This window comes from Clarias gariepinus, chromosome 8, assembly GCF_024256425.1.
Source record: "Clarias gariepinus isolate MV-2021 ecotype Netherlands chromosome 8, CGAR_prim_01v2, whole genome shotgun sequence".
Classification (NCBI taxonomy): Eukaryota; Metazoa; Chordata; class Actinopteri; order Siluriformes; family Clariidae; genus Clarias; species Clarias gariepinus.
Window position 1 is genome coordinate 31,562,999 of NC_071107.1, and position 16,706 is coordinate 31,579,704.

At 36.6% G+C, this 16,706-nt stretch overlaps 2 protein-coding genes across 2 annotated transcripts; both read right to left on the reverse strand.

Moving 5' to 3' along the window:
• Nucleotides 1–2,337: 2,337 nt before the first annotated feature.
• LOC128529533 (cystatin-like) lies at nucleotides 2,338–4,317 on the reverse strand. Its single transcript, XM_053503084.1, has 3 exons — nucleotides 4,010–4,317; nucleotides 2,813–2,923; nucleotides 2,338–2,719 (listed from the first exon to the last, which is right to left on the reverse strand). The coding sequence occupies exons 1-3, from the start codon at nucleotides 4,208–4,210 to the stop codon at nucleotides 2,645–2,647; spliced, it is 387 nt and encodes a 128-aa protein (XP_053359059.1). The 5' UTR covers nucleotides 4,211–4,317; the 3' UTR covers nucleotides 2,338–2,644.
• A 7,911-nt stretch (nucleotides 4,318–12,228) lies between these two features.
• LOC128529535 (cystatin-like) lies at nucleotides 12,229–13,685 on the reverse strand. The gene is made up of 3 exons (XM_053503087.1): nucleotides 13,310–13,685; nucleotides 12,516–12,626; nucleotides 12,229–12,421 (listed from the first exon to the last, which is right to left on the reverse strand). The coding sequence occupies exons 1-3, from the start codon at nucleotides 13,508–13,510 to the stop codon at nucleotides 12,347–12,349; spliced, it is 387 nt and encodes a 128-aa protein (XP_053359062.1). The 5' UTR covers nucleotides 13,511–13,685; the 3' UTR covers nucleotides 12,229–12,346.
• Nucleotides 13,686–16,706: the final 3,021 nt, after the last annotated feature.

A 16,706-nucleotide genomic window follows, 5' to 3' on the forward strand; every position in this document is an offset into this window, starting at 1 on the left:
TTTTACAAATTTTATTTATTTATTTTTACATTTTAGAAAAGAAGATCTTTTAACTTTTCTTTCTATTTTTTTTATCAAGAATATAACCATTATAATTATATTATTCTTTAATCAATAAAGACTACAGAGTAGAAAAACAAATCACTAATACAGTATCTGATAAATTCTAATTTAGAAGAAATATGTAACAAAACCCCAAGATTTAAATTTTATAACTGGGTTACACTTTCAATGCTATATAGGTTGTGTTATGTGTTTATATTCCCTGAGCAAACACTTTAATGATGCACTACTTTTAACTTTACTCCCATTTGATAGCATTTTGAATATATAAATGTCTAATCCACACTGGCATGCTACTAATTTTCATCCTTGTCACCTTAGCCTTTAGCATGCCAATGCACTGTCATATGTCTCACAAGTCTTGTACACATTTCCTGACAGCTCACAATGTCAGAGCTCTTTCATCTCCTCTTCTGTGTAACAACCAACAGAGGATTTCTGGAATGCTCTCGATCAGCACTAACAAAAGTATGTTCCAGGCACAGCCAAAAAACTAACCCCATCACACAACTGCAGTAAAAAAGGAAGAAAACAACCTTCCACAGGCCACAATCAACAACTGAATCTACACTGTATGAAGATAATGTGCTGCGGAAATAGTGGTCACTTTTTATTCTGTAAGTCACCTTGGGCCTCTAGTTTACTTAGTGTTCTTAAAATCACCTCCCAGTAAATTATAACTTAAAGTCATGACATTAAGGTTACCATAGAAACATATGATAGTATAACGTTACTATTTCATGATCGTTTAGATAGATGATAGATGGTAGGAGATTTGCCATTAATCATGAGCTGTCTAGGTATTTTTTTTGCAGTCCATGGTGACACTGTATGTGAGTCACCTGCAGTGTAAGTGGGCCAGCACTGCTATCAGGGCCAAGTCATGCTGAATGTATTAATAATCTCATACTTTAATCATGAAGATATTCCAACACTTTTTTAAGAGGATTTAGCAAAGGCATTTAAAGCAAACGTACTTTACTGTAGGTGACAGACCACATTATGCATAGTGTGATGTCTGATTTAAATACATACATGCAGTACATACATATAATTTAATATGGCTTGTATAAGTATTCATCGTCATTCCAGTTGGATTAGGCTAAACTGTATGTACTGAAACTACATAAAAAGGACATTATATTAATATAATAATATATTACAAATAATAATAATAATAATAAAAGCTTTTAAAAAGAGTAATGCTGCATAGGTTAGTACTCATGTTGTAAAACCTGTAAATAAGTTCTTTTGGGAAACGTGTAATGTAGCTCTTATACTTTTGTGAATCTGATTGATGTAATTTAATTGACCATGTTTATCTCATTTAATTGACCTCGTAGCTGGAAGAATCTTTAACTGCAGAATATTATCTCTAAAACCATTTCCCCACTAAAGAAACTCAGTTTTAATAGAGAACACTGTCCAGGTTATGTAGATTTCCATTTTGGGAGGTTTTTTTTTGGAGACACCTGAAGATGTAGATAAAAAAAGTCATTTTATGTGGGTAACAAATGTATTTAGTATGTTTTGGTACCCAGGATGGTGCTTCTTTATGTGCTAACACTTGCTTAAGTTTTCTCTAGACTTTCTCTAGACTTGCTGTATGCTAATGTACAGGAAGCACACAGCTCCATAGCGCTTCCCCCTCTGGATGGATTAGATCACGACCTGTTCACCTCAAGCCCTCATATACCTGCAGTCCAACGGCAACCTGTGATCACCAGAACTGTACAGAGATTGTTACAGAAAGCTACCGAGATCCTACAAGGGTGTTTAGAAGTCGCAAATTGGGATGTTTTCTGTAATACTCATGGGGATATTGATGGTCTTTCAGTTTTTTTCAAGAAGTTTGTTCAAGATTAATGAATTTTTATCTTATCTAATCATGGCTTTAGTGCATTAAGAAACCATTCTACCTTGATGATATCCAAGCACTAGTAAAGTGCTGGGATGAGTGCATTATTGTTTAATTGTTATTGTTAGGAGATTATATAGAGAAATTAAAGGTTGTTTTTACTCTCATAACTGTTTTGCTATTCTGCACAATCAAAAGTCCTTGTTTTAACACTATCAATAATTCACAACCCATCTGTAGCCCGAACTCCAGTAGGCTTCCTCACCGGCTGCATATCTCTGTGCTTATAGTGTAGTTAACTAGTTATTCTTTTTTAAATTGGAAAAACGCATCATAACAATTGCCTAATCCTGATTCTCATCACAGCATTTGGTATCTAACAAAATATGATTCAAGCATGGATTAAAGACTGAAAGTATTCATAAAGTCATTTTATTGAAATGAATATGACAAATGACAGTATTTCATAGCAGAGGCAGGTTACTAAATTTACTTTTAAAGTGTTCATCAGTTTTAATGATAACTGATCTTTCTTAGCAGGTAAAAAAGGTAATGCCATAGATTAGTACTCATATTGTTGTAAAAGCCAGTAAAATATGATTAAAGGAAAGCATTCATAAAATCATTTTATTGAAGTAGAAAAATGACATTATTTGATAGCAAAGGCAGGTTACTAAGTTTACTTTTGAAATGTTTATCAGTTTTGATGGTAACTGATCTCTCTTAGCAGGTATTTTCAACCAGCTCCATGCGGTTCAACCAAGGCTGACTCCACACTGCAAGTTTGCATTTACGAGGCTTGAGGAAAGTGATAAAAGGCAGAGAGGTTAATATGGATAGCAAAACAGAATTAAATATGTACATGAATAAGACAACTTTTGTGTAACTAACTTTTGCAATTGCTGGGTCCGAATGGACGGTACATTTCTTTTTCGCATCAGCTTTTTTGCAGGAAGTCGTGGCCATCTTAACAGTGATGATATACTTAGCACCAGAAACAACCTAAAGCAAGAAAAAACAAATGTGAAATTATCACTAACTTCAGACTACACAATTTAGACTTATACTCATGTATGTTCAGGCCTTAAAGCATATTTATTCATTCATCTTTAGTATTTTTTCTCATCAGGGTTGTGATGCACTCAGACCCTATCTAGGGAATGCATAAAGCTGCTGGAGGGAATTTATTCACACATTTGGGCAATTTTAGAGGAACCAATCCACATAATGGTAAGTATTTGGAAGAGCTCAAATACATGAAATACATGGTTTTACATGTTCATGAGGTGAACATGTAAAACCTGCCACATAGACAGTAACCCAAGTTTGAACTGGATGTTTCCTGCTGTCAAAATACAACTTTAACTCACCCTTAAGAAATAATGCTGGTGTTTTATATTTGGGGCATTTCAGGCCCAGATTTAATCCAAATACCAAATGGCATAAAACGTACAGAACATTACAGTTCCATGGTCTTAACTGCTATGTGCCGTAAATAACACACCCAATGCATATAAAAAAAAAAACAGTTGTGTGAGTAAGTGGTTATGTATGAAGGATCACTTCTTACTTACTCACACAACTGGATGTTGGGTGTGTTGTGCTGGTTTTACTAAAAGAGCCAACAGCATTTGGTTAGAAATTTAAATGTTCAATTCTGCGTATGCGTGTGTGTGTTTGTGTTGTTCAGAAAATTGTTAAAGATAGACTTCATAAATACACAAAAAAATCAAAATGTAACTATTTACACTCAGAGTTATGATATTTTCTGAATTCTAATTTGTTCTTCTTTTTTGTTAATGATAAAGTCAAAATTTTGCGAAAAAAAAATCTCATCTAAACTCAACTATCTTTTAAATGCTCATAATAATCCTCTTCTGCAGACATCAAGTGTCTTTTTCTTTAGATGTTTGTTTGCCCTATTCTTCTGTAAATTCCTGTGTACATTTACACTGTACCTCTGCGAATGGCAAAAAAAAGCTAAATTCACACGCTTCACAGACTCGCACATAGTCAAGAGAACGTTTATTTTTGCCATTACTGTATCTTCAGCTATAATTTTAAGAAATACCCGCAAAAAGGCCTTACCTGTGACTGAGCGCTGATCACCTTAACGACTTTACTGGTGTAAATGCTGTTTGATTTCGTGTTATACTCAGCGACTGCGAATCGCAGGGCCTGCTTGATGCTCGGGTCGTTTATGTCTGCATCCTCTGGGGCTCCGACGAGCTTCTCACTCGTCACCGCCAACACGAGCACCAAGAGTGGGACTACAACCTTAACGAACATGATTCTCTAAGTTAAAGGTTAACCTTTGATATAAGAATGCGAATCTCTCGGATGAACTAAACTGCGACTGTTTGTAGTGTAAATCTGTCTGTCTGTCAGTGGGCGGGGCGTGTCCGAACAACAAAGTGAAACGACGATGGTTACATAGTTGCCAGTTCCGCTTATAATACGCGGTTCTGGGCTTCTTTTTCTTTACACTCATGTTTTTTTTTTGTTTTTTTTTATGGGGGTTGTTTTTAGGTTGGTTGGTTGATTGTCTGCACAGTCCTGCACCAATAATCAGCACTTTAGGGCGTTATATGTGTTTATACATATAACGTGTTTATACGTATAATGCGTTTGTGTGTATATAGTATCAGTCAAAGGTTTGCACTCACCTTCTAATTACATGATTTTGTTTATTGATTTATTTTCTAAAATCCTGAACAATACTGGATTTTTTCTAAAACTATGAAATAACATATGCGATTAGGTAATTAAGTGAACAACAACAACAACAACAACAACAGTCAATTGTTATTTCATTAGGCACGAAGGTCAGCAGTTCTGGAATGTTCTAAGAAAACTTAGAACAATGTTCTAAGTGCATTTGCAAAACCCATCAAGCACCATTATGAAACTGGCTCTCATGAAGACCATCACAGGAAGGCAAGACCAAAAGTTACCTCTGCTGCAGAGACACATCTCAATATCTACTGTTCAGACAAGATTACAAGGTAAAAAGAAATGAAATCAGGAAAGACCATTGAATAAAAAGATATGGGAAATTTTGACTGGTATTGCGTATGTGTGTGTATATTCTAACGCACACCTAATGTGTTGCCCCTTTAAGACGATCACTCCCGATAATTGTTTGAGTGAAGCAAACGCGCATGCGTATGGATGAGTGCGCGTGAGGAGAGATATGGTCGTTGGAATGGAAAAGCTGTCCAGAATCCCCGCCCCCTTCCCAAAATCCACCTCGGGTAAGACTTTCTCTGGCAGACGTCACAATATATCCATACAGAACAGAACAACAATATAATAAATCATTAGATCAACATATGTGAATGTAGTGACATAAGAGAGTAGTACAAAGTAAATATGAATCAGGTTTAATCCTGCACAATATCAATGCAGCACATTTTATAAGAATACTCAGGCTAACAAACCTTCTTTTTTCAATTTTTAATTGATGATTTAATTTATTAAGGGAACAAAAATGTTATGGTTGGTTTAGTCCAATTGGATTTAAGTCCAGACTTTGACTAGGGCACATAAAAATCATTTATTTTTTATCTATTCAGAGGTGGACTTGCTGGTGTGTATCGGATCATTGTCCTGCTACATAAGCCAAGTCTGCGTAAGCCAGAGGTCACAAACTGATGTCCATACATTTTCTTTCAGGGTTTTGCTGTGGTAGTTTTAATGCTAGATGTAACAGAACACACACACACACACACACCTTCCGAACATTTGTCTTATCATTCCACAGAGTATTGGCAAAAAAGTCTTGCGGTAATCAAGATATTTTTTTGGCAAATGTGCAACAATCATCATTTGTGCTCTTTTTGGTCAGCAGTGACTTTTTGCCTTGGAATGGATGCCCTTTTTGCCCAGTCTCTTCCTTATTGTTGAATCATGAACACTGACCTTAACTGAGGCAAATGAGACCTGCAGTTTTTCAGATGTTGTTCTGGATTATTTTATAAGTTCCTGGATGGGATGTTGTTGTGCTCTTGTATATTTTCTTTATGTAAAATTGAACAAAGCTTTACAAAAATTACAGTTTATTCATGATTTAGCAAAGGGGCAATTACTTTTTTACATAGGGCCAGGTAGATTCGGACAGTTTTTTTCCCGTAATAAATTAAATCGTTGTTAAAAAAATGAAATTTATATTTACTTAGCTTGCCTATGTGTAACATTAAAATTTGTTTGATGATGATGTCAATCGTTTAAATGTGACAAATATAGCCCTCCCGACTGAGTGGTAGTAGTAGCCTTAATGTGGGACAACTGAAAAATCTTGTCCTGATTTTGTCCTGATACTCAGCAGTCAAAATGTTTGCAGATGATATTGTATGCTTTGGATCATGAGCCCCCACAACTGGTCCTTACTCAACTGTCCAATAATTTTTGAGTCTATTAAATGGAGGTTATTGCATTATATTTGTTAAACCTCTTTGAATTAACCCTAAAGGTGTACACTTTACAACACATCTGGATTGGTTAATTTATAGTCCAGTCTATTGTGGTGGTGTACAGAGAGAAAAAACATTGCTACTGTCCAAATACTCATGGATCTGCCTCTAGATGTAGAACATTATTCTGAGTTTAACAAAGGTACCACAGATATATGTTGCTTACTTAGCACATTTAACTGCTTAGTGCCCTTTTAAAATTGAAGTATAGTGAATTTACATCTATTGGGATCGGTTTTGTTACTTGCCATTAATTAAACAAAATACTTAAACATATGATACATTTGATGACGTACATTAGTCAGAAAGTCAATAAAAGGACTTAAGTCCTACTTATGAGATCAGGACTTACTAGCTCATAGATAAAGTCTCTTAAGTATTTTTCACTCCCACAAACAAACACACACACACACACACACACAAAATGCATGTAAAAGATCCAGTTGTGTGAGTAAGTGCATGTGGATGATGGAGTGATCTTGGGTGTTGTGCATTTTTTGATTGAAAGAGTCAAAAGGTCATCAATATTTGGTTAGTAATGTAAACGCTAGGTTCTGTGTCTGGATGCGTGTGTGTGCGTTGTTTAGAAAGTTGATAATAGTTTTACTTTTGCTCTCCAGGATTGTTACATTACATCAGAAATATTAAGATTGTATATGTTAAGATTAAAATATACCAGATAAAAAAAAAAAGTTCCCTGGTACCGTGGTATTAGACAACTTTTTGCTGAGTATATTTATTGATTAATTACTTTAGGAAGGGTGGTTTTGTTTCTCTTGTGTTCTTTCCTTCAGTGCTTCTTATAGTCAAACCTCTGCATTTTTTGCTTTTTTATTCTTTGTTTAAAACTGTTGACCATTGTTGGTGTTATGTGCTTCTATTTTTTTATTTGCATTCTGGGACATTTCTCTAGTGTCTACTGACTCCTTTTGGTTGTAGGTTGTTCACTTGTTTAACTTTAGACTTTAGTCAGGATGTACCATCAGTTAGAAATTACAGTCTTAAAACCTTTTAATAGCAGTAACAACGTTGAGTGTATTTAAAAATCATGAATATTTTTTAAATGTATAACATGTATACGTATAAAAGTCAGTAATGTGCCTAAGTTTATGCTGTTAATCTTCACCCAGTGGTACGAAAATGCAGATCTCTTGGGAAACTGTGATTATTTGCAGTCTAAATTTCACTGTGTGGGGTGTGTCTGAAAAACAAAGTGAAATAGGCTTGTCTATTTGCATCAGGATTTCTATCCTTAGACAGAAGAAAGCTGTTTAAATAAGCAAAAAACGATGTTTGGCTGATCAAACAGTATATCAAAGACTAATTTTTTTTGTCTGTGTCATATGATTAATTGTTAAATTCTCATTTCTCAAATGTCAACTGTTGCTTAATGAGTGTGGACTGTGTGTCAACTGTTGCTTAATAAGGACATGGATTTGAAGTGAATACTGAATGTTTAACATTTAAATAGTAGATCATTTAGCCAGTTTTTACCTTTGTACCTCAACAACAGTTAATATAAAATGAAGCAATCAAGATGAACTAAAAGTATAGATCTTTAATTTGAGGGGTTTAACAGAAATAATGTATTAATAGTTTAGGAATTACAGCCATTAAATTATTAAAAGAGTTTAATTTTCGAATATATAAAATTTAATGTACAGTATCTAATATGACTTGGTCCCTTAGCAGTTAACACAGTTGCCTCTCATCTATGAGGTTGGTGGTTCAAATCTCACCTGTATTCTGTTACACGTTTTTCCGTACTGGTACCCTGGTTTCTACCCCATTGTACAAAGATATGCGTTGTAGTCTGATTGGTATTTCTAAGTTCCCTATAGTGTATAAAACGGTGTATCGGGGTTAAGGAAGACTGTAATTTAGATTTAGCTACAGTGCATGGCAAACAGTTCATCTGTGTAATGATTTGATACTTACAGTGTAGAAAATCTTATGGTTGTCTGGTTACCTTTCACCTCCCGAAAACGAATGGTTATGACTATAACGAATACCTCTCTACCGAAGAGGAGACAGCGTCGCCTCGGCGCACTTCGTGAACGTTCGGGGAGCTAGTGACAGGCCCAACCGGCAGCACTAGGTACTTGTAGGCCACGCCCTCGAATGGAAACCTCAGAAACTTTCTGTAGCGCGGAAAGATCGCTATATGAAAGTAGGCATTTGTGAGATCGATCGTAGTAAACCAATCTCCCGGGCCTATTGCATTTAGCAGTTGCCTTAGGGTAAGCATTTTGAACTTGTACGTTCTTAGAAACGTGTTTAACATTCTCAGATCCAAAATAGGACGCAGTCCTCCCCCTCTCTTCTGAACGACAAAATACCGGCCGTACCAACCTAAGTTTGCTTTCGAAGGAGGCACCACTTGAATCGCCCCTTTGCTCAGAAGAGAATTTATCTCTTTCCAAAGCACCACTGCGGTAAGCGGGAAGCGGTATCCCATAGCGACTGTGTTTTGCACCCATGTAGAGACTGCGCATGCGCGCCACTCGAGAACGGGTGATGCCAACCGGCTCACATTGATCCCCGAAAGAGGGCTGCTGGCGTTTCGCCAGAGTGCAGCCTCATCGATGGCACTGGGCTTTTTTGTTTTGCAACATTGTAAACAGGAAAACTTTTCATTGGTTTTAATAATGAAACATTCACATGGCTTACAAAAGGCACCATTTTTGGGGCAATCAAACTGCCAGTACACCTATCCTGAATGGCAACTACGCTAATTCTCTCCATCTTTTCTATATTTTTCTACCCATTCCGAGGCAGCTGGAGATTGTGCCAGCTTTAGTAGACAAAGGCCAACCCTGCGAAGTTTCTAAGGCATCCAGAGAAGGACCAGCTCCAGCTGGATTCTGCTTTATGATGGCTGGAGCTACACATCCTGCTCCTGTGCTTCCAGTGACCCAGACCACATCTGCCCTCTGCACCTACTGACTCCCTGTGCTGAACTGGACTTCATGTTAATCTACACAACTTCTGTTATATTGAACTTTCACCTGCACAACACACATGATCTTATTTCTATCTGTTATCACCCAGATGAGGATGGGTTCCCTGATTGCCATCCGTCGCCGTCACCCTTGGCTTGCTCATCAGAGACATTTCATTCATCATTCATTCATCTAATTATTATCTAGACACATTTTTCTCACACATACACACTTCCAAATATTTTCTTTTCTTTTCTAAAAAAAATAAAAAAAATTCTTTAATTTTTGTGAAGCTGCTTTGAGACAATGACCATTGTTAAAAGTGCTATATAAATAAAATTGAATTGAATTGAATTGAATTTAAAGCGCATAAACACAATAAAACAATATTGTTTTAGGCTAACATACATTTTTCTATTCTTGGTGTGTTACAATAATAATAATAAATTCGGAGCACTACTACTACTAATAATAATAATAATAGTACTGAATGGAGAAAGCGCAGTTAAAGAAGTATCATCATTGAAGGAGAGAAGAAAATGAAAAATAAATACATATCAGTATTTACAGTTTGAGCTCGACACGTTTATGAGCTCTGTCACTTGCTGTCAATGGGCGCCTAAGAGAGATAACACATTTTCGGCTTCAGTAGCCACACAATACTTCAGACTGAAACACGAATGCCCCCTACAGGTAATGAAGGGTATTTTCACAGCTTGCTGCGGTGAAACTCGAAACGTGCGTTCTTAATGGCCAGATCTGTATATGAAGAACAGCAGAAGTCCTTAAACTGACCCTTGTGGGACCCCATATTTTACTGGCATTACACCAGACAGTTTTGCGTTCAGATCTACAAAATGGTATCGATTAGACAGGTAGGATCTAAACTATTTTAATGCCTGTCCCCGAGTACCAATGTGATTTTGTAAGCGATTTATGAGAATATTATGATCTATAGAGTCGAATGCAGCACTAAGATCAAGTAAGACTAGTATCGAGATGCAGCCTTTGTCTGAAGCTAAAATACAAATAAAGTGTGATTTTAAATAGTAAATTATGACTTAACCATAAAGTCATGACATTGAAAGTGGCGTAGGCATATTGGCATTAATGATGAGCTGTGTAAGTGTTTACGTAGTCCATAGTGATATGTGAGTCACATTCAGTTTAAGTGGGCCAGGACTGGGCCCTTACTAAATTGCATTCAGGGCCAAGCCATGTTGAATGTATTAATAATAATCATACTCAAATCTTGAGGATCCACCACTTGTTTAAGAGGATTTAACACAGACATGTTGAACTTAACAAAGGTCACAGACCCCATTATTATTATTATTATTATTATTATACACATCATCAGAGTGATGTGTAATCAAATATATATGGTTTAATCACAAATGTGCCGTGCATAATCAAGCTTGCATAAAGTATACTATATGTACCAATCCTACATTTAATCTTATTGCATTAAGGCAATAATATAAAAATTGCTAAATTATTTCTCATAATAATAATGTATATATAATACATATACACTTTAAAAATAGTAATGCCATAGGTTAGTACTCATGTTGTTGTAAACATACAACCTAAATTAGTTCTTTTCTAGTTCTGGTTACAACATTAGTATTTTTTGTTCTTCCCTCTCATGGACCAATAGAGACAGTGCATTATATCTTTAAATTAAGAATAGAAAACATGATTAGCATTTAAATAAGGAGATCTACATTATTTCAGTAGGCCAGATTTTAACTGTATCAGACTGGTTGTGGCTCCCTGCTGTTCTCAAACTGTGTTTCCTTTTCCTAATTCTAAAAAAAATTAAAATTTATTTATCATACTTTTTGTGAATCATCATTTAGGCTTCCACCTGTTTATCTTATTTAATTGATCATGTAAAGGAAAGAAAAAAACTTAAACTGCATAATATTATCTTTAAAACCATTTTTCCCATTTGAATGACTCAGTTTTAATAGAATACACTGACCAGGTTTACAGGTACAGATTCCCATTTTTAAAGGTTTCTTTTGGAGAGAAAAATGTTGATTCAAGTGTAATTTTTGGTTTGTATTAAAATTATTCAGTATGTTTTGGTACGTAGATTTGTGCTTTTTCGTGCTATTACTTGCTTAAGTATTTTTTTTCTTTTTATGTACTTCTGATAGCACTTACGCCAGACTTTTTTTTTAAAGGTTTGCATTCTGTCCTTTTCTTTAACTCATCTTGTACCTGTTCTTGATAAACTAGTGCAACAAAAAAAAAACATTGTGTCTCACTTTTAGCTCCTTTTACAAATGATTCGATTGTAACAATCTGCCTGTAATCCCTGATCCTTGAAAATCGACTGATAACTTGTCACCAATTTTGCAGAAGAGACTCATCTCTCTGTGGGAACTGACACACAATGATTGAGCAACACCACTTGCGCAATACAGGAAATCAGCTGGGAGTTATTGCCACATGCGGTGAACAGTCCTGACCTCCCTCCAATCCATTTCTACATGTTTGGGTCATTAACAGAGTACTTGGGAGGCCAATGGTTCAGACGTAAAGCAGGCCGTCTCCATTATTTATCTGATCTGGATAGATCAGATCACAACCTGGTCCACCTTAAGCCTTCATATACCTGCAGTCCAACGGCAACCTGTGATCACCAGAACTGTACAGAAATGATCACAGGCAGCTACGGAGACCCTACAATGGTGTCTTGGATTGGGATGTTTTCTGTAATGCTTATGGGGAAGTTGATAGTCTTTCAGTTTGTTCAAGAATCCTGTCCGAGATTAATGAAGTTTTAAGAATCTGATCATGGCTCTAGCGTACGAAGAAAAAAAGTGCTTAATCCTGATTCTCATCACAGCATTTGATAGTCAATAAAATATGATTAAAAGAATGCATTCATAAAATCATTTTATTGAAATGAATATGCCAAATTACAGTATTTGATAGCAGAGGCAGGTTACTAAATTTACTTTTGAAGTGTTTATCAGTTTTGATGGTACTGATCTCTCTTAGCAGGTATTTTCAACCAGCTCCATGCGGTTGAGCCAAGGCTGACTCCACACTGCAAATTCGCATGTACGAGGCTTGAGGAAAGTAAAAAAGAGGCAGAAAGATTAATATGGATAGCAAAACAGAATTAAACATGTACATGAATAAGCCAACTTTTGTGGAACTAACTTTTGCGATCGCTGATTTCGAATGGACAGGACATTTCTTTTTGGCAAGAGTCTTTTTACAGGAAGTCGTGGCCATCTTAACGGTGATGATGTACTTTATACCAGAAACAATCTAAAGCAAGAAAAAACAAACATGAAAAGTTTAAATTATCACTAACTTTAGACCCCACATCATTTAGACTTTTGCTAATATATGGTGTATGCTGCTGTCAGAATACAACCCTAACTCACCCTTAAGAAATAATATGCGTGTTTTGTATTTTGGGCATTTCAAGCCCAGATTTAGTCCAAATACCAAATGTCATAAAATGTATAGACAATTACAGTTCATATGATCATAACTTATAACAGAACTTGAAAAAGGTTGCTTAATTTGAAATATTTTTTCGTATTTTAGAGGAGGATTTCTACAGTGGATTATGGTTATACTGACTTTAATCCCAGAATCCTGGCATTTTCCCTCAGAATTCTGACTTTAAACTCAGAATTCTAACTTGGAGGGGCGGTGGTATGGATGAGTCAGAACTGAAATATTTTTAAATGGTAACCATAATCCTCTTTTGGACCTTTTTCCTTTAGATTTCTTTTTGCACTATTTGTGGTTGTGTGATCGCTTCTGTCTTAATAACTGACTGAGAGAACAATGTAAAAATTCCTGTGTGCATTTACAAATGCCAAAGATAAGTTCAACGACACACACACACACGCACAACATGCAGAGAAGGATTATTTTAGCAATTAGTGGTGTGTAACCTTAGTTATAATTTTTAAGAAATACCAGCTAAAAAATCTTACCTGTTTCTGTGCGCTGATCACCCTAATGACTTTACTGGTGTAAATGCTGTTTGATTTCACGTTATACTCAGCGACTGCAAACTGCAGGGCCTGCTTGATGTCCGGGTCGTTTATGTCTGCATCCTCTAGGCCTCCGACAATTATTTGGCTGGTCACCGCAAACACGAGCACCAAGACTGGGACTACAACCTTAACTAACATGATTCTCTTAGCTAAAGGTTACTGTGTGATATGAAAATGCGACTCTCTCGGATGAACTGCGAATATTTGTAGGATAAATCTGGCTGTCTGTCAGTAGGCGGGGCGAAAGTGACAAATAGACAAAATATGTATTTAAGTGTTATAGCTAATGTTTGGCTAAACAAAGTCTACATCTAAGGCACAGATATTTACCCAGAGCTGCCAATTCTCACGCATCGAGTTGTGAGACTTACCCAATCACTTATCATGCTTTCATATTCAAAGCAATTGTCTGTGAAAGAGGTGAGCGAAATGACTGAACTCCATACACAACAGAACATGAACATATCAACAATATAATAAAATACTAGATCAGCATTCAAATGCATTAAAGAGTGATTGGTGTCATAATATTATCCAAAAAGAGAAATACACATCAGTATTTACAGTAAATATGAATCAGGTTTAACCATAGACAAAAGGAATGTAGCACTTGTTACTTTTTTCTTACACTCAGGCTACCAAACGTTATATTCGGTATCTTTTTTTCTTTCCCTTTTTTCTTTTCCCCCTCTTCGTATACAGTAAACAGTAAATACTGATTCCTTTTAGTGTATTTTGGCTTTAACAAAGGGACCACAGATATACAATATGTTGGTTATTTACAACATTTAACTGCTTGATGCCATTTTAAAATAGAAGTATAGTGAATTCATATCTATTGGAATCGGTTCTTTACTTGCCATTAGTTAAACAAAATACTCAAACATATGATACATTTGATGTCAGTCAAAAAGTTTATAACAGGACTTAAAAGGAATTTCACAAGAATATTACTTGCAGTTAATTAAACAAAATGGTCAAACAAAGGATATATTTAATGACGTAAATTCGTCAGAAAGTCAATAACAGGACTTAACAAGAATGTTGCAAGAATGTTACTTGCCCTCAATTAAGCACAATGCACAAACAAAAGATATATTTAATGCCATAAATTAGTCTGAAAGTCAATAACAGGACTTAACAAGAATGTTGCAAGAATGTTACTTGCCCTCAATTAAGCACAATGCGCAAACAAAAGATATATTTAATGCCATAAATTAGTCAGAAAGTTAATAACAGGATTTTGCAAGAACATTACTTGCCATTAATTAAGCAAAATACTCAATCATATGATACATTTAATGGCATAAATTAGTGAAATATTTAATAACATGACTGAGTTTTTTCTTTTGTTAATATAATGTTCTTCCATAAAGAATTGTGAGCAGCAATATGGTTTTATGCCCAGAAAGAGTACATCAGATACAGTATTTGCTTTGAGGATTCTGGTGAAGAAGTACAGAGAAGGTAACAGGGAGTTGCATTGTGTCTTTGTAGATTTAGAGAAAGCGTATGACAGGGTGCCAAGAGAGGAGCTGTGGTATTGTATGAGAAGGTCTGGAGTGGCAGAGAAGTATGTTAGAGTGGTGCAGGACATGTATGAGAGCTGTAAGACAGTGGTAAGATGTGCTGTAGGTGTGACAGAAGAGTTCAAGGTGGAGGTGGGTCTGCATCAAGGATCGCCTCTAAGCCCCTTTTTGTTTGCTCTGGTGATGGACAGGATGACAGATGAGGTAAGACAGGAGTCCCCATGGACTATGATGTTTGCAGATGACATTGTGCTTTGTAGCGAGAGCAGGAAACAGGTGGAGGAAAATTTGGAGAGGTGGAGGTATGCTCTGGAAAGCAGAGAAATGAAGGTTAGCCGCAGCAAGACAAAATACATGTGTGTAAATGAGAGGGACCCAAGAGGATCGGTGAGGCTACAGGGAGCAGAGGTAAAGAAGGTGCAGGATTTTAAGTACTTAGGGTCAACGGTCCAGAGCAACGGAGAGTGTGGAAAGGAGGTAAAGAGGCGGGTACAGGCAGGTTGGAATGGGTGGAGAAAAGTGTCAGGTGTGTTGTGCGATAAAAGAGTATCAGCGAGAATGAAAGAAAAGGTGTACAGGACAGTGGTGAGACCAGCGATGCTCAATGGCTTAGAACTACAAGGCTTAGGCAAAAATAGAACTACACGTCAGCATTTAAATATATGGAAATATGAATCAGGTTTAAGCATACACAAAAGCAATGCAGCACTTGTTACTTTTTGTATCTAGATGTAGAAAATGTTTCTGGCTTTAACAAAGAGACCACAAATATACAATATGTTGGTTATTTACAACATTTAACTGCTTGATGCCATTTTAAAATAAAAGTATAGTGAATTCATATCTATTGGAATCGGTTCTTTACTTGCCATTAGTTAAACAAAATACTCAAACATATGATACATTTGATGTCAATCAAAAAGTTTATAACAGGACTTAAAAGGAATTTCACAAGAATATATTACTTGCAGTTAATTAAACAAAATGGTCAAACAAAAGATATATTTAATGACGTAAATTCGTCAGAAAGTCAATAACAGGACATAACAAGAATGTTGCAAGAATGGCTTAGAGACCGTGGCGCTGAAGAAAAGAAAGGCAGAGTTGGAGGTAGCAGAGCTGAAGATGTTGAGGTTCTCTTTGGGAGTGACAAGGATGTATAGGATCAAGAATGAGTTTATCAGAGGGATAACCCACGTTAGATGTTTTGGAGATAAAGTCAGAGAGGCCAGATTGAGGTGGTTTGGACATGTTCAGAGAAGAGATTGTGAATATATCGGTAGAAGGATGCTGAGGTTGGAACTGCCAGACAGGAGGTCTAGAGGAAGACCAAAGAGGAGATTTATGGATGCAGTGAGCGAGGACATGAATTTAGTTGGTGTGAGAGAAGAGGATGCAGAGGATAGGGTTAGATGGAGGCAAATGATTCTCTGTGGCGACCCCTGAAAGGGAACAGCCGAAAGACAAAGAAGAAGAATGTTCTTCCATAAAGACAACATCTTCGGCCTCCGAGTGGCGCAGTGGTAAAACGCTCGCCCTATCATCCGGAGATCGCTGGTTCGAACCCCGGGTGATGCTGTTTTCCTCTCACAGCCGGAGGCACAGAGAGAGCTGATTGGCCGAGCTCTCTCAGGGGGGAGGAATGAGAGGTACTTGTGCTCCCACATTAATCACGGCTCTACAGCCAATCAGGGGCGTCTGTAAGCTCGCGCACGCGGAAGGAGCGGCTAGCGCTTTCCTCCGAGTGTGTTACTCCGCCCCTAACGGTGCGTGAGCGAACAGGTCGAAAAGATGCGGTCGGCTCG

Excerpts from the sequence above, each read along its gene's own strand:
- LOC128529535 (XM_053503087.1), bottom strand. The coding sequence starts at position 13,510 with ATGTTAGTTAAGGTTGTAGTCCCAGTCTTGGTGCTCGTGTTTGCGGTG. Across the intron at positions 12,627-13,309 it reads TGATCAGCGCACAGAAACAG|ATTGTTTCTGGTATAAAGTA; the intron begins GTAAGATTTTTT and ends TTCTTGCTTTAG. Across the intron at positions 12,422-12,515 it reads CGAAATCAGCGATCGCAAAA|CCTCGTACATGCGAATTTGC; the intron begins GTTAGTTCCACA and ends ACTTTCCTCAAG.
- LOC128529533 (XM_053503084.1), bottom strand. The coding sequence starts at position 4,210 with ATGTTCGTTAAGGTTGTAGTCCCACTCTTGGTGCTCGTGTTGGCGGTG. Across the intron at positions 2,924-4,009 it reads TGATCAGCGCTCAGTCACAG|GTTGTTTCTGGTGCTAAGTA; the intron begins GTAAGGCCTTTT and ends TTCTTGCTTTAG. Across the intron at positions 2,720-2,812 it reads CGGACCCAGCAATTGCAAAA|CCTCGTAAATGCAAACTTGC; the intron begins GTTAGTTACACA and ends ACTTTCCTCAAG.